At 30.5% G+C, this 25,516-nt stretch overlaps 2 protein-coding genes across 2 annotated transcripts; both read right to left on the bottom strand.

Annotated features, from left to right (window-relative positions):
* Positions 1-3,060: 3,060 nt before the first annotated feature.
* On the bottom strand, positions 3,061-10,820 carry tld (tolloid). Its single transcript, XM_065510611.1, has 9 exons — positions 10,572-10,820; positions 9,871-10,498; positions 8,232-8,430; positions 5,436-5,697; positions 5,130-5,335; positions 4,643-5,005; positions 3,775-4,242; positions 3,456-3,709; positions 3,061-3,375 (listed from the first exon to the last, which is right to left on the bottom strand). The coding sequence occupies exons 1-9, from the start codon at positions 10,664-10,666 to the stop codon at positions 3,076-3,078; spliced, it is 2,775 nt and encodes a 924-aa protein (XP_065366683.1). The 5' UTR covers positions 10,667-10,820; the 3' UTR covers positions 3,061-3,075.
* Positions 10,821-11,857: 1,037 nt separating this feature from the next.
* Positions 11,858-16,193, bottom strand: LOC135953678 (uncharacterized). The gene is made up of 4 exons (XM_065503651.1): positions 16,042-16,193; positions 15,623-15,969; positions 14,774-14,881; positions 11,858-11,894 (listed from the first exon to the last, which is right to left on the bottom strand). The coding sequence occupies exons 1-4, from the start codon at positions 16,126-16,128 to the stop codon at positions 11,858-11,860; spliced, it is 579 nt and encodes a 192-aa protein (XP_065359723.1). The 5' UTR covers positions 16,129-16,193.
* Positions 16,194-25,516: the final 9,323 nt, after the last annotated feature.

Below are 25,516 nucleotides of genomic sequence, written 5' to 3'. Positions count from 1 at the left end.
CGCTGCCTCTCGATACATGCAAAAGATACAGATGTTCGTGAACCAGTGTCTTCGCAGGAACTTGCCAATATTCTGGCCGAGAGTGATATCCAATATTAGGTTCTGGAATGGAATGACATCGCATTCCAAGAAATCCAATTGAGTGGAATCCACTAGGAAGCAGAGGTATGGAACTCCCAGCGCATACGCGGAGAAATATCAGAAATGGGTTAGGGCTGGAGCGAACTGAGAGCGTTAGCACAAGATAGTAAAATTTTCAAACAATGTATTGAGGGCGAGGATCCACGGAACATATATATATGTATACCGAATATATTTAATAGGATTGGCCGATTTGTAAGAACAAAATTTTGTCGATATTGTGCCATCGATTTCTCGATAGCTTTGGGCATGAGAAAAAAAAATCAAATTTCAGAAAAAGTAAAATAAATGGAATTTTTCTCAACTATTAGTCCATCACCTTAAAGTATACCGGTTGACTAAAAATCACTTTCTGAGTCGATTTAAAGATGTCGGTCCGTCCCACAGATGGATTTTGGTGTCAAAAACCCTATTTTTCGACCACTCAATTCAATTCAAAATCAAATAATGCAGTTTTGCAGAGAAATGCTTAGAGATGAAATGCGCACTTATAGTTTGAAGAAAAATTATATTTTGTTTTTGAAAAACTGAAGTAAATTTCATGCAAAGGTGTTAAGAAAAAATTTGCTTATATTTTCACGCAATTCAGTAGTTTACATATGTATAGTTTTCTTGATAATTCCATTTACCTTTAACTTATTTGAAAAATATAACATTTCTTCAAAAATAAAAATAAAAATTATTTTTAAATAAATTTTTAATAAATATATAAGCCTCTAAAAATTATTTTATTTTTGATTTTCCATGAAAATAATGTTGCCCCACTATCCCCCAAGCTGTTGTTTTAATCAAAAGAAAGGTGGGAGGGCCTTGTTTCGATTAAACAAAAAATTTAGTTCTCGTAAGATTTCAGAACAGGATGAAAACTTAATTTTTTTTTCCAATAATAAACGAAATATCCAAAAAAATCTTATCTATGCATGGGTTTAATGGGCGGTGGGCGTGTCCGATTTTAATAAAACTTTGCATTCGTTGTTTTTTTATCTCAGAAAATGTATATACCAAATTTCTAGACATTTGCTTGGATAGGAAAAATTTTATGCGAAAAAATGTATGAAGCCATCCCTCTGTGCGTCAGTCTGACTGGCTGGCTATCCATGTAAACCTTGTGTGCAAAATATAAGATATATCGATAAAATTTGCCACATACATTATTGTCGGTCTAAGAACGAAGCCTATTGAAACTGGTTGAAATTGGTCCATTATTTCGAATATCCTCCATACAAATGTTCTGCCGAAATCGGTCGTTTTTTACATAAATTTATGATTTTTAGTTTTATATAACTGAAAATCACTTTAACGAGGATAAACCTCTTAAATATGTTGGTATCTACATAAAATTCAACACTAATAAGTCTCACGTCTCTCACGCGACCTAATTTCAAGACGATCGGTCAATAATAGATCATAGCTCCCATATACAGTGAGCCTGAAAAGTGAGTAAACACCAAAAATTATTTGATTTTTTTTAAGATAATGAAAATTCTAAAACGTATCCATCGATACAAATTTAAAAGTTTCGGTTTGTTGGAGATTGAGTTGAGTAATAGTAATAATCAGTTCTGAAAGAAAAAGATTTAAGTCGGAATATAATGATGATCTTAAAAAAATCAAAAAATTCACTGGTGTATACTCACTTCTGAGGCTGTGTGTATGACACAGTTACGAAAATCACGTTAAGTAACATTCAACACTAATAAGAACATCACTTTAAGGAGCTTAAATCTTTTAAAAAGTCGTTATTTACAAAAAATTTAACAAATATTAATAACCTAATTTCATGGTCATCCATAATTGGTCAAGACCAACTTCCGAAAATTACTCATGAGCAAAAATTATTAATTTTTATTGAAATTTTAAAAGAAAAATTATTTGCTCATATAATATGTGTAGGGTATTATATGGTCGTGCTTGATCGACTATACTTTCTTACTTGTTAATGCTATTCATTTAATTTTTCGATAGTCCCCACTGTGCAATATGATAAAACTTTGACTTTTATTAAATGAAAAAAGAAAAATTAAATTATTACAACTCTTTTTTTAGCTTTTAAAAACGATTTCCTTTAAATAAACCGGATATTTTTGATTGCAAATAAAAGCAGTTTAGTAGTATAAAATTGTAACAAGTCTTTATTTATTGAAATTTACACAACAACAGTTTAAATAGTAACTATGTGTTTTAATGCACACACTTATATTACACAGTTTATAATGTATAAGAATGCAGTTGATGTCAATTCTAACAGCGCCTATGATAACTATCTACCGACTTCCTTCCAGAAGCTTTATGAATGTTCTATTTCTACAATGATCTACTCAGAGCTTTTATTCAGTGGTGTATGATGTTCCACAGCTATGTTAATAATGTAAACAGTTATGTTAACTGATGTTAATCGGCCGGTAAACAACATTGTTTACAATTAAAAGTCTCCAGAAATAGAAATGTTTAGAAACATGATGCAACTTGAAACCAACGATTATATTTGAATTAAAATACAATTTCATAACAATATAGATATTGTTTTTACAGCATTCCCAATTTATTTCCCAAAAATAAAACACCATTAACTTTACTTTTTTTAATTTTATTTAAATTACAACTAGTTTTTTTATTAAACAATATCTACATACAAAATACAAATAAAAAAAACTATTATCTTACCAAGCAGAAAGCTTACAAAAAAATTAAATAAATATTTACAATACAATGCAAATAATACACAGACAATAAAATAATAAAATAAAATATTCAACAACTATCTAAGCATTTAATATCAATTAGAGAACAAAAACAAACAAAATATTTATGTATTTGCACTTAAACTCTCTAAATAACCCACATTCCCTGCCCTCTCTCACAAAACTTATTTTACAAACTAAAACCTGCATTCGTATAAATTAAACATAAAATATAATATTTTATAAATTCAACTTAATTTAAACGTAAACGTTGACTGACTGTTCGATAAGGTGTATAACCTTTACTACTAGTACTACTACTGTCTCTGTAGTGGTCATCATTCTCCTCTTCGGAACTTTGGGACTCTGAGGAATAGTAGACGGATTTCATGTAACCGGGAAATGGTGTAACCGACATATAATCATCACCATTATCATCCTCGGGAGGCTCAACGGCTACAAAGGAGATGGCAAAACCTTTAAGGGAAGTACTTTCATCCGATTGAAAGCGTATGAGAATGGTGTCGGAATAGGAGATAATGACTGGAGGTTTCTGAAAAGATATCAAATAAAAAATTTATAAATAAATAAAATTTCATTATGAAAACTTTTTGAAAAATTAAAAACACTTACCCTATTTCCACAATATTTGCCATGATTGGTGTTACGTTGAAAACTTTGTTCCTCCGAGATTTCCAAAGAATCATAATCACATCTTTCCGAATACTCAATTTCAAAGTGTAAAAATTTTATTTTAACACTACTCTCCGGATCCGATTGTATGCGCCAATTACAATACATATTACGTTTGTAGGGTCTTGAACCATAACGAGGATGAGAATAGAATATTTGAGAGTGATTTGTGGCTCTTAAATAGCCACCACATTCTGAAAGAAAAACAAATAAAAATTAGATTTTTTAGGTTTAAAAACTTGTACTTATAAACACTTACCTGTGGAATATGTAGCAAAGAAACCCTTACGCTGCAATCCAGCATCTGTTTTCAGAACCATAAACATATCATGGGAAGAGGCCACCACTGCATAGGGTTCCCTACCCCCACAGTAAACACCTAAAGTAGAGCTATTCTCCGATTTGCCATCATGTATGGCCAGGAAATCATATATACATTCTTGATGATTTTCCAATTGAAATTCATGGAATGTTAATTGTACCCGATGACCCAAGACAGTGCGGAAATGCCAATAGCAGTAGATGTTGCGAGGATAATCTTCTGGATATCTGGGACTGGAGATGACGCCATAGGGATTGGTTATTTCAAATTTACACTTGGTTTCGGTGCAGTTGTGGCGATTTTCGTGCAGGGTATAACCATTGCGACAACTGCATGTATAGGAGCCGAAAGAGTTGCGACAGTGATGCTGACAGCCACCATTGTTGATACTGCATTCGTCGGTGTCTGAAAGGAAATTGATAATAGTATTTTAGTAAATAAAATCTGTTAAAAATTAACTATAACATTATTAATTTTAGAGTTTTCATATAAAGTATTAAGGACCTGAATGAGTACATCTTTTATTAACCCTCAAATGCCCAAGCAAATATAACTGATTTTGCATTTCAAAAACTCATGTAACAATTGCTAAAAAACGCACTTATATTATTTTAAAAAGCTTTCAAAGTTTTTGAAATGAAATGTCAGTTATGTATATTTGCATTTATTGGCATTTTGGCAGATGAGTGCCTTGAGGCATGCTTAAGCATTAGAGGGCTAATCATTGTGCAGATTTCAAACCCAATATCTTTATATTACAAATTAAACTCAATAAAAATTCAAAATACTTAGTATCAAAACTCACCTATCTGAAACTTTGCTGAAAATCCTGTATGCTGTACCGATTTATCCGAAAAGAATTCCAGTCTCAAAATACTTTGCTCCGAATTAATCAAGGGGGGAATTTCATGGCCACAATAAACACCAATTTTCTTTAGTCTATTGTCTCTTAGCTTCGAATACACCACCAAATAATCATAATTACACTCGGTATACTGGAACTTGGTGCCCTCCAAATCAAAAGCAGTGAAATTCAAAAATACAGCATGATTGGCAGGAGCCATTATTTCCCAAATGCACTCCTTGGAAATGGGATAAACATCGGGCCAAGAGGGTGAATTTACCACACCACTGCCCACACTAGCATCAATGATGCCACCACAAGCATCTGTAAAGAAAAAAACAAAACAAAATCAAATTAAAATAACATAAAAATAAAATACATAAATCCCTGTTATCGCTACACAATATAAACATTTGAATATTACAATAGTTTCATAAAACATACATACCTTCACATGTCCTGCCATTTGGCTGCAATTCATAGCCTGCAAAACAGCCACACTGATAGCTCCCCAAAGTATTTACACACTCATGTTCGCAGCCATGATTGGCAAATTTGCATTCATCGACTTCCTGCATGAATACCGCCGAAAAGCCAACTTTTTGCACAGAGCCATCCGAAACAAATTTCAAATACATTTGATTACTATTGGTTCTGTTTGTAAAGAGTTATAAAGAAGAAAAAAAAATAAAGCATTGCAATTTTGTTAGCATAAATATTATTAATTAAATGAACTTTAATTTAATGTACTTACTTTATATTTGGTGGCAGTTTGTAGCCACAAAATATTCCTATTAATTTCGATTCTGCACTATTGCCATCACGTATCTCCACATAATCGTAAATGCAATTGTCATGATTTTCCAATTCAAACGACTGAAACTTTAAGGCCACCTGATGATTGTCGGGCACGGTTATGCGCCAAACACACTCCTTGTCGGGAAAGTACTCCAAAGGATAGTTGGGGGAGTCAATACGCCGATCCTCGGTTAAGAAAATATCGCCACCACAGACCACTGTAGAAGAAAAATGTTTAAAGTTTGTTATTAATAATTGAGGTTAGAAGTTGAGGTTGGTTAAATTGATTTAAATAGATTTAGAGGTTTCATAAAGTTTTTATTAGTTTAAGATACAAATTATGATGATTTAAAAGCAAAATAAAGAATATTCCAAAATTAGATCTGATTTAATAGCAAAAAACATTATTTATGAACTCAAATCTTAGTAAAGATTATCCCATAGGTTTTTCTGTATACTGTTTGTTCCAAATCTCATAATCTTTGAAAACTTTAAATAGAATCAAAACAACTTAAGTTATTTTGATATGCTATGACTTTATAAGGAGAAATTAATTCGATTTCCCATCAAATAATGATAACTTATAACTTGATCTGACTTTTGGTTGCGATTTGACTTTATTAGGCTTGTTTGTAGGCTGCCTTTAAATAAATGGATAATCAAGAAATATTCCAGATATTTAAGGCCAAGATCGTTTGAGCCATTCGTGAGATAGAGACAAAACATGACTTCTAGAGATTGACTCTTGGGAGTTGCGATTTTACACCGTTTGACTTGTTTGTAGGCTGCCATTACAGATCGATACTATAAGGATAATCAAATAATGAACCAGGCGAAGATTATCTGAGCCATTCGTGAGATAGAGACAAAACTCTTCTAAGAATGCAGTTGATGTAAATTCTAACAGCGCCTATGATAAATTATCTACCGACTGCAATCGCTTCCACTATTTATACACAGCTCCATCTTCCTTCCAGTAGCTTCATGAAAGTTATATTTTTACAATGATCCACTCAGAGCTTTTATTCAGTTATGTATGATGTTCCACAGCTATGTTAATAATATCCACAGTTATGTTAACTGCTGTTAATCGGCCGGCAAACAACATTGTTTACAATTAGAAGTCTCCAGAAATAGAAATGTTTAGAAACATGATGCAACTTCAAACCAACAATTATATTTGAATTAAAATACAATTTCGTAACAATATAAATATTGTTTTCATTGCTTTCCCAAAAAATATCTAAACGGGAACCATCCTAGTCAGCCTTATTAAATTAATCATCTTCCATAATTAATGCCAATATTTGCCATAATATACGAAAATAAATAGAGGTGTGATCCTTATATTTAATAACTATGAAATTTAGAAAATGCCTGTATTTGTATCTCCCGGTATATTGTTCTCTTTAATCTGATTTGATACATTGTTTCTGGATAATATTTTTTATAATATTGTTGTATACTTTTAGGAGCGTATTTCAACAAAAATTATTGCATATTTTCGGGTACACAGGAAACGTGTAATTTAAACTAAACTATCTATCCTTAATTTTACTCCAGTGGATTTTTAGAACAAATCAAAATTTCCACATCAATTAGGTTAAGTTTTTGAAAAATAAATACTTTTTTATGTTGTAATAATCCCCGTAAAAGTACGGTTTGGAAAACAAACAAAAACAAAAAATTGGGATTTGGGAACCCGTCCTTTGGTAGTTTAAAACATTTTGGTTCAATTTGGATATAAAAAGGTAAATAAAGGGCCAGGGGAAAATCCTATTAATAAGTGTAAAGAGTTTTATATTTTAAAACTATCTCTGAATAGTTCTTTAAGAAACTTATTTTGTAAGAAAGAAGGATAATGAAGGGTTGTCGGCTGAGAAAATTAGTATTTAGATTAGGAGAATTTTAAAGCTGTCGGTGATAAGCTGTGTAAGATATTTGGACAAATTTGTAAAATTTAGAAAGTTGGTTTGCTTCTTATGTCAATCTGAACAGTCAGTTAGAAATTACTGATTTATTTCCTAAATATTTGGATTCTTTTTAAAGTATAATTATTTCTTACTATTATAGCAATTGAAAAATAAGTAAACATTTTTCAGACAAAGTTTTACTAAAATGTCTACAAAAAATGATTAATTGCATTAGTATGAAAAGTCTTAGTAAACAAAAATTTGGCTTTTATTATATTTATTATTTAAATTTATAAAAAAATCTCTTTTTTTAAACTTGTTTATTACTTATATCCCCTAAACACTTTTTATACCCCATTTAAAATGTCCAACTATCCTTGTTAAACAATAATAAACTTTTTGTGTTATATACATACAGTATTGAATATAAATCAACAATTATTTCATTTTTGTTTAATAGTCCATAACTAATTTCCACCAAATAAAAGTTTTTGCCTTAGCAAGCCACTTTATTTTGGGAACACAACATCTACTATATGCCTAATTCATGGCAAACGGAAATTTCCCCAACCAATAAACAAAACTGGCTTTATAAATTTGTAACATACATCGAGATAAAGTACAAAAATGTCATATATAAATAACAAAAGTACATACGCACTCGGTTTTAGTATTTTTTTTTTAAGGAAGGGCCATAAATGCCACCTGTTTCTGTTTTCGACAACATAAATGTTTGTTATTTTTACAACTGATTCAACGTAAATTGTTTTAAAGCACAAGAGATTTTTATCAAGTGCTTGTTATTAAATAATAAATTGTTATATTTCAAAGAAACTTACCCTCAAAATCAGCCATAAAACCGCGGAACCCTTTAATACTACGCCGATTAACATAACTAATCAGCATACGACTGGAGTCACTTTTTATGGTTACAGATGTATGATTCCCACACAATCGCTGGATAACGGGTGATTTATGCCAATAGCCATCACGTATTTCGATATAATCTTCGCTGCAGTCGGGGGAGAGAAAGAGATTCTGAAATATAAAAAGATATAGAGGAAATGTTAGATGGTTTTCTCAATAATCTGGTGATATTCTCTATTATAAAAATTCACTAAAAAAATCTCAATTATATTCAAATTTTATGTAGTTTGTTTATCAGTACTAGAGTGCAAAATCCCTTTTACTTAATTTTTGCAATATAAAATTAACTAGAAATTGCCAATTATAAATATATGGATTTTAGTCAATATTCTGAAATTTGTTCATTCTACTCTTTAGCTTAGAGTGGAAATGATTTCAGTAATTTATACATATTTTACAAAAGTCATAGAAAACTGTTTTTTGAAACTTTTTGGGACTTATTTTGCCAATTTTCTCATCGTAAAATCTACTTTAAAATAAGATTTGCTAAGTTATGTGTCCTTTTTTGAAACTCTCTAATAATTTTTTAGTATTTTTAGCGGACTTTTCAAATTCTCCTTAAAAGTGGTTGTATTTTTTATTAGAATATCGAATGATAAGCTTTAAATTGATATTTTCTAATAAACTTTAAAATTATGTGATATTTATTACTAATTGAAGCTATCAGCGCAAAAGTGGTGTAACCCACAATTTTTTTTGGTTGCTGTTCTGTTTTTATATTACCAACTATCAATATAAAAGTGGGATAAGCTACCTTTTGGTATTCAAAAGCAGATGGAACTGAAAATATCTTTTTTGCATAGAGCATAATATAACAAAGTAATATAGCAAAAGTGGTGTAAGTTAAATAAACCACTAAGTAAATAGTTTGGGGTTACAGCTCTTTTGCACTGATAGCCTCAATTAATAACACAGTGCAACACGAAAAATATGAATCGTGTCACCCAGTTTTGCCCCAAAGATTTGGTATCGCAGTGTAATTTTTGCAAAAAAGTGATAATATTCTCAGGCTCATATCTTGCAAACAGTTCGGAACCGTAGAAAAAAGTTAAAAAAACGAATTTTTTTAAGTTTTTTGGGATTTTGATCTTGAATATGAAGTTTTTTTTTTACTTTTTTGATGAAGTTTTTTTTGATTATATATTCATTATGATAAGGGCTACAACTCAGCCTCAGAGAATAAATTAAAATTCCGAACTTTTTGCAAGATATGAGGCTGACAAAATTATCACTTTTTTGCAAAAATTACACCGAGGGCCCAAATCTTTGGGGGCCCATAAAAAAGTGCATGACATTGGGCAAAACTGGAAGACACTTTAGTCATGTAGTGGTTTCCGTATATGGTTATATTTCCATGAATCAATTGAAGTAAGAACAATGGTACTTAATTCTGTTATTATATATATAAGTACTTAATTGTTTTACTCTTAACTTTAATAGGATTTTATTTAATACCCTCGTAATATCTAAATCAGTGACTAATAAAGTAATATAATCAACAGCATTTTAGATCGTGATGATAATTACAAAATAATCTTAATATCTACTTACCACTTGATGCAGCTGCAATATAATCCTTTCACCATTTGTGGCCGTTATACGCCACTCACACGATTCCAAAGACTTATCAAAATCCGTATTGAAATCATAATCACCATCACTGCCACTACCCTCCACCTCATCGCTTAAATCATTGCCACTAGCCGCTTTATAACTATAATGGGGAGCAATAATTTGACCGGCATTCTGTTGAAACGTGCGGCCACAGGTGGCACATTTATATAGTAAATTCGCCTGGGCTATATCACCCTTACTCAGCTTAATGCGCTGGCCAATTTCAATCTTTTCATGCTCTCTCACCCCCAAAGGCTGTATGGTATCCAGATAAACACTTTTGGAAAAAGTGTTACGGGCATAATGCATTATGGAGTTGTAGTCATAGGGTAAGCCCAAAGAATCCACATCTTCGGGTGATAAAACATCAAAATTATATTCCTGGCCTTTCATGATATTGGCTTTATTAATGATAATATGTTGATCACGATCTGTGCGCGTATGTTCATGCCAAAAGCCCACCACATGGCCCAGCTCATGCACCACAATGCCAAATTTTTCACAATTACGGCCTATGGAAATGGCTTGACGGCCATTGCCCCGTTTGCCCACAAAGGAACAGCATCTGTTTAATAAAATAAATTATAAATTGATTAATTTTTTTTCTAGATTTTAAGAAAATGTTAGTTCTTACTTACCCACAATTTTTTATGGTAAAATATATATAATTTGGATGCACTTTGGGATCTCTTTCCACAAACTTTATACAGGTAAAATTCTCCCAATGTTTCATGGCCTGTTTGAAGAGAGCCTTGTGTGCTCCACTAAAAATATGATCGATTTCATAGGGTATTACACCATAATCCCAGATACGTTCTTTTTTAGCGGTTACAGCTCGTTTTGGACGATTAAAGGCATCGTTTTCAGAGCTGTCATCCAAGATTAAATCATTGTGCTGCATTAGTAGAGGAGGACTAGTTGTGAAAAAATAAAGACGAAGAAAGTGGTGTTTTAATTTTTAATTACAAATTTATTTAAATATTCATTTGGTTTTACAGAGATCAATTTAATTTTTAATTTACAGTATTTTTATATGTGTTAAAATTAAAACTAATGTATACTATTTTAAACATTTTGAAAATAAGTGCCAGAAAATTGGTCCTTCGGTTAAAATTTCTCCCGTTCTAGTTTTTAGGCATCTTATCACGAAACATTGAGTCTAAGCATGTCTATTTTTTACTTCCCAGACCTAAAATTGCAGTCAGATATTAAATATATAAAAATGTTAAAGATTTTTCTATTGATTAATTAAGGTTGCATAAATATTCTTTGCTTATTATTGTATTGTAATTCTAAAAACTGTGTTCAATCATAGATAAAATAAAAATTATAGAAATGCAAATATCTTAAAAAATTAATTGAAAATTTATTTTCAGAAATTGTGACCAGCCTTAGTAAATACTATTTTGATTGGTCTTTGTTTTTTACTATTTCAGAACTATGTTAAAAACTAATTTTAAACTAATATAGTAGTTCTTCTTAAGAGCTGCATAATTTATCAATTTAATAATTACACTTCATATGACAATGTTTTTCTTTTTTCAGCTGATACACTACCAGCATTGGTATATAAGTTATTTAATTAAAATCGGAATGATTTCAGAAACGTGACTTTCCCAGACTTTCTACAGAAATGTATTATACTTCCGCATATTTGGGATATGATTAGATATGATTTTAACAATAAATTTGGGAATAACATAACTGATAGGAGTGCGGCAAGGATATAGTCCACTATCAAATAATAAGTTTTACAAATAGAGAGAGAGGTTATTTATGAAGACTACCTCGGATGAGATGAACTATCGAGATATTACATTGTCGAACGAAATTATAAAGAAAAATATAAAAATTCCAGAATAATGTAAATGGGTTTTATCCCTTGGGTAAAAATTACCAGTTCAGGGCAAGAATTTGTCCACGGTTAATCTTGTTGCGGATCTGGAACAATGGGTTCAGACCTTAACAGATGAGAAAGAAAAGAGATAGTTAGATCGAAATTAGATCAAATAGAATAATAACATATAAGATAACATGGAGAGTTTTAATAGCAATGTTCTGTAGTTGTATTTTTCAAATATTTTATGTTCATTCGATTGAATTTAACTTCTCACAAAAGTGTTCAAAATACTGTTGATAGAAAATGATGATATGGTTGGCTTAGTGAGCAAACGTGCTAAGTCCACTTTTTATGAAAATTGAGATTTGAATACAAAAAGTTAGAATGAGTTGAAAAAACTTTGTTGGAGTAAAAACTGTATGGAAAATGACTAAATACACTTTTTTTCTAAATAGAAACTTAAAATTTTATAATAGAATTGAAACAATAAATATAAACAACAAATTTTATCAGAAAATGTTTTAGTCAATAAACAACGTAAGAGACGAAAAAGCACTTTTTATAAACAGGGTATATTTATCATTATAAATTAAAACGACATTTTAAAAATTTAAAAAATATTTGATAGAAATGTGGAAACAGGGATTTAGTACTTTTGCTCACTAACGAAAGGATGGAAGCAACCTCATTTAAAACTGATGTAATATTTTATAAATTTATAAACAATATATGAGGACATTAGCCCAAAAGTGGTTTAACCCACAATTTTTTTGGTTGCTGTTACATACAGTTCTTACATTACCAATATCAATACAAAAGTGGGAGAAGCTACCTTTTGGTATTCAGAAGCAGATTGAGCTCAAAAATCGTTTTTGCTCAGAGCATAACAAAGTACTTAATGTAGCCAAAGTGGTGGATGTTGAATGTATGTACCACTAAATAAATAGTTTGGGGTTACACCACTTTTGCACTGATAACCTCATATATTATATACTCGTAATTTCTATGTAATCTGTAACCTCCTTAAATATAAAGCTTTTGCTAGAGAAAATAATAGATCGGTTCTATTTCTAACACTTTATATGAAAGGGACCTAGAAGAAGGTAAATTGACACAAAATATCCAAAGGGTTATAAATAAAAATGTTTACTATTCAAAAAGAGATACTTTGAAAAAAACAGATATTTATTATATCGGAAATTGTTTACGACCCATCTTATTTTAAAGAAGAATCGCGATACAAAATAGACGTCATAAATCATGAGGAAGTCAGGTTACTATTGGGACAATTCCAAATTACTCTGTCGATTCAGGACGAGCTTAGGCAATTTGGGCAACTGGAGAGAAAATATAATTCCATATGAAATTTGTTTAAAATAATTTAAGAAATATGTTCGGGAATGAAGGACAATTTTTTTATCATTATTGTAGAACAGGGAATAAAGAAAATACTTCAATGCTGACACTAAATAATGTAATGCTGCTGTAAATAAGTTTAAGAAAGATTTTTTGTTAAAATTGATTTCAAGAATTTTTATATCATAACTTGTAACAATTCCTATAATTATTGGGAAATGCATTGCATTCTGCTAGACATCTTTTCCAATGCTTTTTTACATAATGAGACTTATTGAATTTATAATAATTGTAAAGAAATTGATCGAATGTTTCGAAAGATAATTTCACATTTCCAATTTGTTGGATAAAGGAATAAATTTAATTAAAGTTATTTATTATATATATTGGAAATGATTAATTTTGATCTGTATTATAATATTTGGTATTGAACTGCCCTGGTATAGTTTTAAACAATAATTACATAGACTTTAATGTGTAGAATAGGATTCAGTAAAAAAAAACTAAACGAAACATAACTCATTTATACTACAATTTTTCAAACCAGAATTTCATTGGCTCAAGCTCAGTCTTGAAAGAGCGTAACCACCTTTTTAGCACAAATTTGTTTGACATTGTTTACTCTTACAAGTGTTTTGTAAGATCAAACAGCATCAAATAAAATAAAACTAAATATTTGTTTTGAATCATCCTAAGTAAAATATGTTTTTTAAAATAAATAAAAGAAATCTAATATATTTTATTTATTGGTTACGTATTTGTCATGTGTTATCCTACCTTTAGAAACAAAATGATAAGGACTAAGTGATTTTATACTTATTTCTGTTTGGAAGAACCTATTTGTTAATGCTTAAAGATTTTTGTATACCGATTTTTAAAATACAAACTGACAATTTTGGAAAAGTAATTTAAAGTTTCGCTGCAGTTTCGCATGGATTCTTTTCTTTTATTATGGATCAAAATTAGTAGAATCCAAACGAATATTCAGTTTCGAATTAGGCCAAATATTCATATACTAAAACCGAGACTTAACAAAGATAATGAAATTTTAAAGGAGAATCAAGAAATTTATATTCGATTGTAAAAAGTCTAAGCATCCTGTTAAAATTGTTCGATCAAAAAAGTTTCAGTTCAAGATGAAAACCTAAGTTTAATTGAGTTTACAATGGATAAAATTAACAGTACATTTGAAATGTTTCGGAATAATGATAATGTTTTTGAATAATGATTTTTTGGCCGAATATTAGGTTCGGTTCGGTTTCGTTCGGACTATAAAAATTAGGGCTAATTATGATTTAGAATTATGACAATCAAATGGATAATTATAGAGCTTTTAAATTTGTTTTATTCATGTCAACAGCAGTTAAATAAAGAATATGTTAAAGGTGAAGCTAAATGATTAAATAAAACAAAACAACATCTCGATCTTTTAAATCACTAGACGTCATATCAAGGTTTAATCCCAAAATTAAGTGTAAAATTCCTAACAAAATTATTAATTTCAATTTAAAATGCAATAGAAGTTTCCCTAACTAGTTTTACTTCCATATTTCATAATATATCACTAACTGTCAATTTAATTTACTTTAATAATTGCATCGTAATTAATTAATTGCGTACTTCATCTTAAAATTATATGTTTACCTGTTTAAAAATTTTGGTTTCTTGTGTTTTTTCGCAGCTTTATTACTGCGTTTCTTGTGTCTTTTGGGTCCACGCACCTTTCGACCCTTGAGCTGCTTAAACAAACGTCTGAAAAGATACAACAAAAGAAAATGATAAAATTAGATAAAAATCTTTAAACTACTAAAGATCACTGTGTTACATATATATATAGAGTTTTAATGGGTTTTAAATCCACCAGGTACTTGAAACTGCACAGCAGCAGGTAAACATTGTTAAGCTCAATTGAAAATCTATGGGATTTTCCAGGGAAAATTCTAAACAATAGTCAACGAATTACTTAGTGTGGAAATTCTAGGAAATCTTTAAACATTCATAATCTTAGGATATTTAAAGGAAAAACCCTGTGGGAAATTCAAAACCTGGTTAATTGAAGTGAAAATAAAAGTGTTTGTGCCAATTTTTATTACACTGAGAGAGTGTGTGTATGCATGTCATAAAACACTTGAAATGATCGTGCTGTGCTGGTTTTACAGGTAAAAACACTTGAGATGTTTGAGTGTTTTAGTGCGAAACAATAACACGCGTTTAAGGGGTGGACATAAATGTGTTAAATGCTCTTGATTGTGCACTGAATGAAAGATCAAGGAAATTGAAAGAGAATTTAAAGAGAGAAAGGAATAATTTCAAATTAAAATATGCAATTAAGAGACGTTATTTAGTAAAGAGTAGGACCTTGGGATTATTTAAATATATAAGGATAACATCATATTAATTAAAAACAAACACCTGCTGTTTAGATATTTATACTAAAATACAAAGATTTATTCCCCCAGTATTTGATTTTAAATTATGTTTTTTTTAACTTACCTTTTCAATGTCATTTGTCTTAGTTTCTCTTTTGGTATGCCTTGCGAGTCATCGCCTTTATCTTTTTTCTCGGTTAAGAGTTTCTCTGGCGGCAAGCTGGGTTCCACTATGATGTTGCGCTCATAAAAGAAATTGTGGTGTGTATCATGTTCAATATTCTTGGCATTCGATTGTATTTTCGAGACATCGCTATTGAACATAAAGGCTGGCATATGATTTTGTGATTTTTTGCGTGCTTTTTTAGCGGAAATCGATGCCTCTTTGTCGGCTTCTGCTGCCGCCAACTCTAACAAATGCTGGACATGGGCAGGTGATTTGCCAGCCACGTTTCCTTTGGTATTAGGAGCCTAAAATAAATTTCAATTTACAAAATTATTTTTGATTTTTTTTATAAAATTTAAAATTTCTTTAAAACTTACAATTTGTTTATCGATTTGCAGAAACTGCTCGGGTTTTTCAACTATATCAAAATAACCATCGGGATCTATTTGCAGATCGTCGGGCATTTTGCTTAAACTTTTGGAAGAAAATCCAAAATTGAAGCCATTTATAGCTGGCAGTAGTAGAAAACCACATAGAAACACATAGTAGTTTTTACAGAATATCATATTTCTGTTGTCTTTAACACTTATTATTTAAACACCAAAACACACAATAATGTAAATATTTTTATTTATGTTTGTTTAAAATGTTTCTTTATTTTTTTTTTGTTTTGTTCTTGCAATAAATTCTTGAATTTATCTTAAGTAAATATTATTTAATTTTGTATGAAATATTTTTGTTTTTCGGTTTTTTGTCTTTTAACTTCACTCTTTGAAAAGAAATCTCTTACTGATCGTAAAACACACGCAACATGCTCATAATATAGAAATTTGTATCTTTAAAACTAACCAAAGGTAAAAAGGTAAAAATATAAAGCAAACAAACAAATAATATCAGAAACACACACACACAAAGATAAATATTCTACCAAAATCTTAGGAATCATAAAAAGGCATCACACACACACAAATACACAATCTCATATTCAAAGATCAACACGCGGACGGACACTCACATGGATTCATAAATGTTGGGATAAGCCGTAAGTAAGTAACATCATCAATAGCAGCCTCTGTAGCAGCAAATACACATATTTTTGGTTAAGGGTACGAGCGAGTATCTTACTTATTAATACGAACATAATCTAGACAAGATCGCGAGCTCTGCTTACACACTCACACTTGAACAAAGATCCCCTTGTGCACAGATACTTTCATAGTCAGTATCGCACATACCTCAACTACACACACCTTCCTTCCTTCTTCATATCAAATACACCAAAGTATCAGTTTTTTATTATTTCTTTAAGAGGATCATTGTTGTGTTTTCATATTCAAAATGCAGGGATTCTTAATTGTTTCTATTACAATATATAAATGAGGAATTAATTGACAGGATATTTTGCAGAAGTCAAACGTTGATCTATGAAAACAATGGAGATTAATTAAGAGAAGCCTTGATTTCAGAAAAAAATATTGTTTGGCACATATTACACACATTTGCTCAACATTAATTAAGAACTGAATACAAAAAAAATTCCTGGGACTAAACTCTTTCATATAATTTAATATAAGTTTCTAAGGCATAGAATAAATACATAGAAGGGAAGGAGATAGAAATACCATTGGAAAACATTTAACAAAATTGCTCTCTTTTCACTCATATGGGTGTTACAATAACCAAATACATGGCTATACATTCTCATGAATTAGGTTTTTGACAACAAACTTAGGTTTTTGTCTCTCAGTTAGAAACAAATAATGTCATCTTATTTTATTAAATTAATGCAAGTGGTTAGTCAATATCCAATTCCAGCCAATTCCAAACTAGGTAACTCCACTTTTTGCGAAAATTGAGATAACGCAAAAAATAGAGTGTACGTTTAATTTACTATCACTCTGTCAGATCGAAATTTTGATATGGTTTCTAATTTAAAAGTTATGTAAAAACTTGCTAACTCCAACACAAGGTAACTCCATAGTTTCTTAAAAAAATAAAAATTCGAAGTTTAAAACGACGTTGTTTCCAAAACTGAGATAAAAAGAGCAATTTTTGAACCTAAAGAAGAGAAAAAACTCGGCGTATTTTTGATATTTCTTCCAAAAAACGGATAAATTAACGTGCTGAGTCAAATAGTCAATGTTCTACCACAAATGATTACTAAAGTTGCCTTCATTCCGTAAAATATAAAAATAAATAAAAAAAACTGTTTTGGAAAAACTAGGCAACTCCATTTTCGAAAAAAACAAGGTAACTGACATTGATTTTCGGTTTAATGTCCAAATATGAGTTCAGTGGATTCAGAAATCTCCAACATTATTTAAAATAACATAAATTCATATTAAATAATTATTAAAACTTTAAATAGGTTTTTCTCGTGTTTTCAAAGAATGGAGTTACCCCGTTTTTTCAACGACCACAGTATAAATCAATTGTCAACTAGCCAACTATCGATTAAAGAAAATACAGCAATGTTCATTGGACATATTAGAACTTGCTTTGCTTTCGTAGAGAGATGGTCAGTTCTATTAACAATAGACCACATTTTCCAAACAAATTTTCGTTTTGGTTTCAATTTTAAAAATGCAGAATTCAGCCATAGTGAATTATTTCTAAATACTTTGTTCGTGTTAGAATTAGTGTCTTTAAGTCAAACTATAATTTTGTTTCATATTCTGCAACAGCAAACGTTGAATAACTATTAACATAAAATTCAAAAATAAACGAATCATTTTATTCAATATCTAATAATAAGTTTGTTCGTTTACACAATATTTTTATTGGTTTTATCAAATTTCGGTTTTTGTATACAAAAAATAACATAATCTAGCAGGCATTTCCTGAGAAAAAAGTTTTTAATTTAGAATTATTTCCTAGTAAAAAATATAGTAATAGTTTTATTGTTTTCCAATATTTTATTTACCTTTTATATTGAAAATTTGTAAAAATAGTAAAAAACAAGTAAGAGAGCTATATTCGGCTGTGCCGAATCTTATATACCCCTCACCAAATTATACTTAAAAATATTTTTATTTAAACAAAATCAAAATTTTTTTTTAAAAATTTTTTTTTCCAAAATTTTTTTTTTAAATTTCTTTAATTAATTTTTTTGGAAAAAAAATTTATGACAAAAAAAAAAATTTGATGAAAAAAAAATTCGGGTTAAAAAATATTTTTTTCCGATTTTGACCCATTATGTCCAACTTACTATGGTTTATATACGTCGTTGCAAATATCTATCATTAGATATCCATATTGTCTATATTAATGACTTAGTAATCCAGATATAGGTCAAAAATAGGTCAAACATCGAGGTTGTCCTAGTTTTTTCCTTATATCTCAGCCATTTGTGAACCGATTTTCTCGATTTTAAATAGCGACCGAGCCGGAAGAATTTCGGAGATATTGATGTATGAATCGTGTATGTAAGTTATTTGGGGGCTTCGGAAAGTTGATTTCAATACACAGACCGACATGGCTATATCGATTCCGCTATCTATAACGATCCAGAATATATATACTTTAGGGTCGCAAATGAAAAATGTGGAAATTACAAACGAAATGACAAACTTATATATACCCTTGCCACCCATGGTGAAGGGTATAAAAATAGCAAACAATTGAACAATCTAGTTGTTTTGTTTTGGATACAATTTGTTTTTATACCCACACTATCAAAAAAGGTGGGGGTTATATTGATTTTTGCTAGAACAGTTATCAACGGTTAATGAAAACTTACTGTGCTTTGAGATTACGGATTTATATCGTATGGTACGCAATTTCCTTGCTTTTAGATGAATCCTGCTGCTCGCAAACATTTTAAAATAACTGCTTGAGTAGCTCCCAGTGATTTTACAAGCTCTTGTTGAATTTGACAATAATTTTCATGGAGTAATGCCTACAAATCTTGGTCTTCAAATTCTAGCGACGTTTGTTTTCCGTGTCTAAATCACCACTTGTGAACTACTAAAACCATCACTCATTTGTTGAAACCGATGGAACACATTCAGTGTAAGCTTTGGTGAGCAATTAATGTGCTTCAACGGCACTTTTTTCAAATTAAAGAAGTAAAGCAAAACTTCCCGCACATGATTGGTACAAAATTTCGAAGCTAAAAATAAATTTTGTTTTTACAATATAATGTTCAATAAATGACAGATATGCAAATAAATTAATCGGGGTTTAGATTTATTCGGTTAATAATCGGTTAATTTAAAATTATTCGATTAACCGAATAATTTCTATTTTAATTTTAAATTGAAAATACAACCACGAATTTTGTGTACAAAAACATACAGAACAACAATTCTACCAAAAACAAGTAAGAGAGCTATATTCGGCTGTGCCGAATCTTATATACCCTTCACCAAATTATACTTCAAAATAAAAATTTTAAATATTATTAGGTAAACAAAATTAATTTTTTGGAAAAACTATTTTTGAATTGTTTTTTTTTTCAATTTTTTTTTAGTTTTTGAATTTTTTTTTAATATTTAGCGAAAAAAAACTTTTGGTGAAAAAAATTCGGGTTAAAAAAAAAAATTCCGATTTTGACCCATTGTAGCTCCAACTTACTATGGTCTTATATACGCCGTTGCAAAGTTCTTTGAAATATCTATCATTAGATATCCATATTGTCTATATTAATGACAAAAATCGATGTTGTCCTGGTTTTTTCCTTATATTTCAGCCATTTGAGATCCGATTTTCTCGATTTTAAATATCAACCGAGCCGTAAGAATTCCGGAGATATTGTTGTATGAATCATGTATGTAAGTTATTTGGGGGTTTCGGTAAGTTGATTTCAACAGTTATACAGGAGAAATCGAAAGCATGATAGAGAATATCCAATATCTTAATTCTTTTTTTAGTTTTTTCTATGCATCAAAAATCCTTCGTTTACCATATGAGTCCTTTTTTTGATTGTTTTAGATTTTGAATACTTTTATTAGTTCTGATAAAAGACTCGTTTGAAAATACAAATCCAAACAAAGTTTCCAATACATGTAAATTAAATATGACAGTTTTTATACTCACTGGATGTTCGGAAAAATATGTAATTTTAATTTGTATTTGAATTGAAATGGCAAAATAAATACAAAAAAAATAATCGTTTAATCGACACAAATTAATCGGTTTATTTGTTATTTGAAATTCGGCAATTTTAAATTATTCGAACAGTTAACCGTCCAAAATGAACCGGTTAAGCGATTAACGGTTAATCGATTGAGTACCCTAATATGTACCCTTCAAAACTACTTATTAAAAACAAAAACCGTGTGGAAAGATCCATCTATTCTAAATCCCGCTTTTTTAAGTCATACACCCAAGAAATTTAGGGTATCGATATTTTATATTTAATGCTATTTTCGATTATATCGGTAAATTTATTTTAGCTGTAATTATTTCTGTAGCAATCTTTTAGCGGCAACGATAGTTTAGCTGAAGGGGTATTTTAAGGGTTAAAAGTAGATTAGCGGTAACGGCAGCCAATCTTGCAAAATACACTTACAACACAGAGTTGTACCCTTTTATTAAGCTAGATTAAAGAGGTAAAACTTGTTAATGACATGTCATTACTGATTAAGAAGAGAAGAAATTGGGCGGACTAAAAAGAGATTTAGTAATGGTTTGCTTATAATCTGATATACAAGTTTTATTTAGGAGACACCTGCATGCGTATATTCGATTCGCAACTCACAGTAATACACAGAAAATATTAAATGTCCCAGCAAGAATTTTGTGAATTTTGGTAATGGCATCTAGTAATCATCCGATTGGCAACAAATCACAATGAGTCTGTACTGAAATAATACAGAATACGCATGAATTTTGTCCAATAGCGAACAAAAATATTTAGTGTTTCAGTCAAATAGTAAATAGTTATCACTTAGCTTCAATATTACTTGCTGGCTTACTAGGTAAGTAGAGTTTTTGCTGGGGTGTTATAATGAATAATCAATATGATTCTAATTCAGTTTATAACATTCAACGAATAATTACGACAACATCTGTAAGTACTTATGGTTATTATAGTCCTATATATTATTGGTTATTGTAGTGAAATAAAAAACATTTCAATCCCTAATTGTAAGTTCGTGTTAAGAAAACAAATTCGAAGTGATGACCAAATTTGCAACCAATCGAATGATTTGATTATATTCACAGCTTTTTATCGGTTCTAGCAAAAGAAAGGAGAAATACTATTCATATATCCGAATTTTTGTCACACCAACTTAAATTTTTCAGCGAAAACAGAAAAATTCGGCCATAAAGACTGAATGATTCGATTAGCTACAAATTTCGGTTATCACAACCACAACTATTTTCTCTGTAGTTGCCTTTAACGATATCATAGAGTTAAAATGCTTATTACTGCAGTGACTACATAAGCATTTGAACCCTTTGAAGGCCGCTAAACCATTAGATTCTGTCTATTATATGAAATCTTTAGAACCTAGCTATTTAAGAATCCCTGCACTATAGTATTTATATATTCAATATATCGTATTGTACTGAATTTATATATAAAAAAAAAATTCCATACAAAATTCTGGCTTATTTTTCCTACACAAAACCTCTAAGTCTTGCATTCAAAAATAAGATTGTATAATGAAAAAAAAGAATAAAAAAGAGAATACAAACCTTTCTTTGATGTTGTTTTTATTGCTGTCGTTGTTGTGGTTTTTGGAAGCATACTTCTTAAAAACTCCCTAAAGGTTATGATGATATGCTTTTTTAGTTTTTATGTTCTTTTATTTTTATATTTTTTTTGGTTGGTTATACGAGTAGTTTATGTTGCAACATGTAGAATGAACATTCATACTTAATATAATTCGATCATATAGTACGATATTTACAGCACGTAAGAAATCGTAAACAAACCAATAATAATTGTTTTCACCTTTCAATTGTACGCTTAACAAAAAAATTCATTGTGGTATTTACTTACGAGCGAGCTACAACGTACCGTCCGTCTTGGAGTATCGATTGTAAGCGCCAGCTTCTGAGAAGTTTTCATTGTTAAGTTTTGTGGTTGTGTATATTTTTTCATTTTGGAGAGACACTGTGAGAAAATTTTTTGTAGAATTTTGGGTGTATATTAGAAATAATTTTAGTATTATTATTATCCTTTCAAAATCAGGCTTAATATAGGAATTTATAAAGATCGAAGACCAAAAATTGTAGGCATTTTGTAGGAAGATTGTTTTAAAACTTAGCAAGAGCTTGCAAAATCGTTGGGAGCAACTCCAGCAACAAGATTCATCCAAAAGCAGGAAAATTGGGTAGCATATGTGCGAATTGAAGCCGAGAGACCTTGAAACAGGATTTGGTATGTCTTAAATAATGACTGAACGCTATAGAAGAGAATCATTGTATCACCGAATAATTACTTGCGATGAAAAATGGATCCATACGATAACCCGAAGCTTGAGAGATCGTATGTGAAGCCCGGCCAACCAGCCGAATCGACACGAAAGCCAAATGTCCATGGCGCTTAAAAGTCCTATCTAGTATGAGCTGCTGAAGTCTGTCCCGACCATCACAGGGAAGCAGTACCGATCGCAAATGATTCTGGCCGAAAAACGGCCAGAACATGCGGCCTGACGCGAAACCGTTAGATTCCATCATGACAACGCTCGGCCACATGTTGCAATACCTATTAAAACGTATTTAGAAAGAAGATGTGAACAAATGTTTTAAAATAAAAGCTAAGAATTTTAAAAAATCCAGCATTAAGTCAGAAGATTTTCATAATTTTATATTAGTAGATCCTAACAAATGTAAGACCAAATAGCAGTGATCGCCATACAGATCAAGCTTTATTATATTAACTTTATTTCTCTGCTTTAAATGCCCAGTTATTTATTTTTATTTTTTATTTGACATTCATGTTGTTAATAGAAAAATTACCGATCATGTTCAGCCCCTGATAGCTTTACGATCACTGATCTAAAGAGACTAATTATCCTATCTTTACGTGTCCGTCGAAGGACGAACATCAAAAAGCCTGCGAATTTTAAGAGGACAGACTCAACCAAATTTATAATTGATCAGAGACTTTGGTTACATCTTGCTTATTAAGGTTATTGAGAAATTAAGAATCCAAGGAAATATTCTATCACCCCAACTGCAACTCTTTTTCTTAATGCAAAAGAGATCGTATAACTATCGATCTTCTTGTAACTATAAATTATTCACCGTGTACTTATGTAGAATCATGGAATTTTTTCGATTGTTATTTTTTTATGGTTGCTTCCTCTGCTTTGTTTTTTATTTTGTTTTTGATTCAAATAAGATCATAACTTATTAGGTTTACATTTTTTCAAAAAAGCCTTTTTGTCTTCCAGCGAACACGTGCCTTTAACAGAAGAAACGCATCTATATAGGAAACACACATAAAAAAGAGGCTCGTTTAACAAGAACACAGACAGACGTTGAAGCTATTGAAAAGAGAATTTTAAAAGAACATTATACAAAACTCATCAGAAGATCATCAGTATCACAAGTAACCCGTTCGCCACTCACTTATACACTTAATAGTGTGGGAGAAGCTCTCTTAAAGACAAAGCAGACTAACAAAAAATTAAAAAAATAAAACTTTAAACCACATGTGCATGAGCAATAAGTACCATTTCTCAAACAGGTAGTCAGTCAGTCCAACAGGTAGACATTTCCATAAAGAACATCTCTTATAGTCTCGTTAGCCGTCATAATACTTGTACTTAAGCTAATTAGTGCTTTAGAGGCGCTTTAAACTGGCAATCAAAATAAAAAAGAGGTAGTAGTAGTTACAATCATGATTTTTACTAAATGGATGGCTGCATAAAGAATATGGGACAAGATATTGATGATGCTGCTTGCCGCTACTACTACTACTTTGGTGCCGGTGCCGTTACACAGTGATAATGATGCTGAGAGAATGACGTTTGCTGATGACGCGTTGTGCGGTGTAATAAAATATAATTAATTTAACATTAAAATGGGATGATGCCGCATTGTAAAATTATTGATGACACCTCCTATAAAAACTAAACAAATGAGTTAAATGCCGCTTAACTATAATTCAAAAGATATTTAAGTAAAGTGGAGTTTGGTTATAACAATAAATTGAGGTTTTGAGAGTCATGGTTGACATTTCATTTAGAAGCTAAAAAATTACTTAAATTACGGCTGGACTATATTGCAATAGATGTTTAAGAGAGGATTATGGATTTAAAGATCAACTGAGTTGCCAAAAGATATTTTCAAGAACGCTTTACGAAACTTTCAAAATCTACAGTCGTTCTCAAAATCTACAGTCGTTCACTATCGAGAATAGATGTTTAAGTAGAGTGGATTATGATTTTAAAGATCAATTGCATTTCTTATAGCGCAAGTTATAATCGTTTATATTTTATTTAAGACCTTTTTGTCAATGATCTTTTCGGGAACTTTTTACAAAACTTTCATAATCGTAGAAGTTTGGTAACTTTTGTTTTGTTTCGAGAATAGTTTTGATCTATTGAGAACCAATTCAATTGCATTTCATATCCGGAAAGTTTGTTACAAATATATATATTTGAATTAAAACTTATTGCCAAGTAACTTTTCGCGAAACTTTCACAATCGACCATAGTTCTGGAATCATAGAAGTGTGGCGACAACTGCTCTCGAACATTTTTGTTTCGAGAAAAGTTTACCATAAGCATCACTATTTCTCGAAGGTAGTAATATTTTCTGGGATATTGTTTTGAGCAATTATTGGGGGTGATTATATAGTCCATTATGGATCCAACGTTTACATGATGTAAGCGGAATTCCAACCAGTCGAGGAATTCGCAATACAATTTCCAGGGATATTTTGATGTA

Source organism: Calliphora vicina, chromosome 1, assembly GCF_958450345.1.
Source record: "Calliphora vicina chromosome 1, idCalVici1.1, whole genome shotgun sequence".
In the NCBI taxonomy this organism is placed as follows: domain Eukaryota; kingdom Metazoa; phylum Arthropoda; class Insecta; order Diptera; family Calliphoridae; genus Calliphora; species Calliphora vicina.
This window is presented reverse-complemented; position numbering and strand designations above follow the sequence as displayed.

Coding starts and splice junctions, on each gene's coding strand:
- LOC135953678 (XM_065503651.1), bottom strand. CDS start 16,128: ATGCCCGACGATCTGCAAATAGATCCCGATGGTTATTTTGATATAGTT. Junction 14,882..15,622: donor AGACAAATGACATTGAAAAG/GTAAGTTAAAAA, acceptor GTATCTTTTCAG/ACGTTTGTTTAAGCAGCTCA. Junction 11,895..14,773: donor AAACCAAAATTTTTAAACAG/GTAAACATATAA, acceptor TCATCTGTTAAG/GTCTGAACCCATTGTTCCAG.
- tld (XM_065510611.1), bottom strand. CDS start 10,666: ATGAAACATTGGGAGAATTTTACCTGTATAAAGTTTGTGGAAAGAGAT. Junction 5,006..5,129: donor AAATGGCAGGACATGTGAAG/GTATGTATGTTT, acceptor TTTTCTTTACAG/ATGCTTGTGGTGGCATCATT. Junction 4,243..4,642: donor TTCAGCAAAGTTTCAGATAG/GTGAGTTTTGAT, acceptor ATTTCCTTTCAG/ACACCGACGAATGCAGTATC.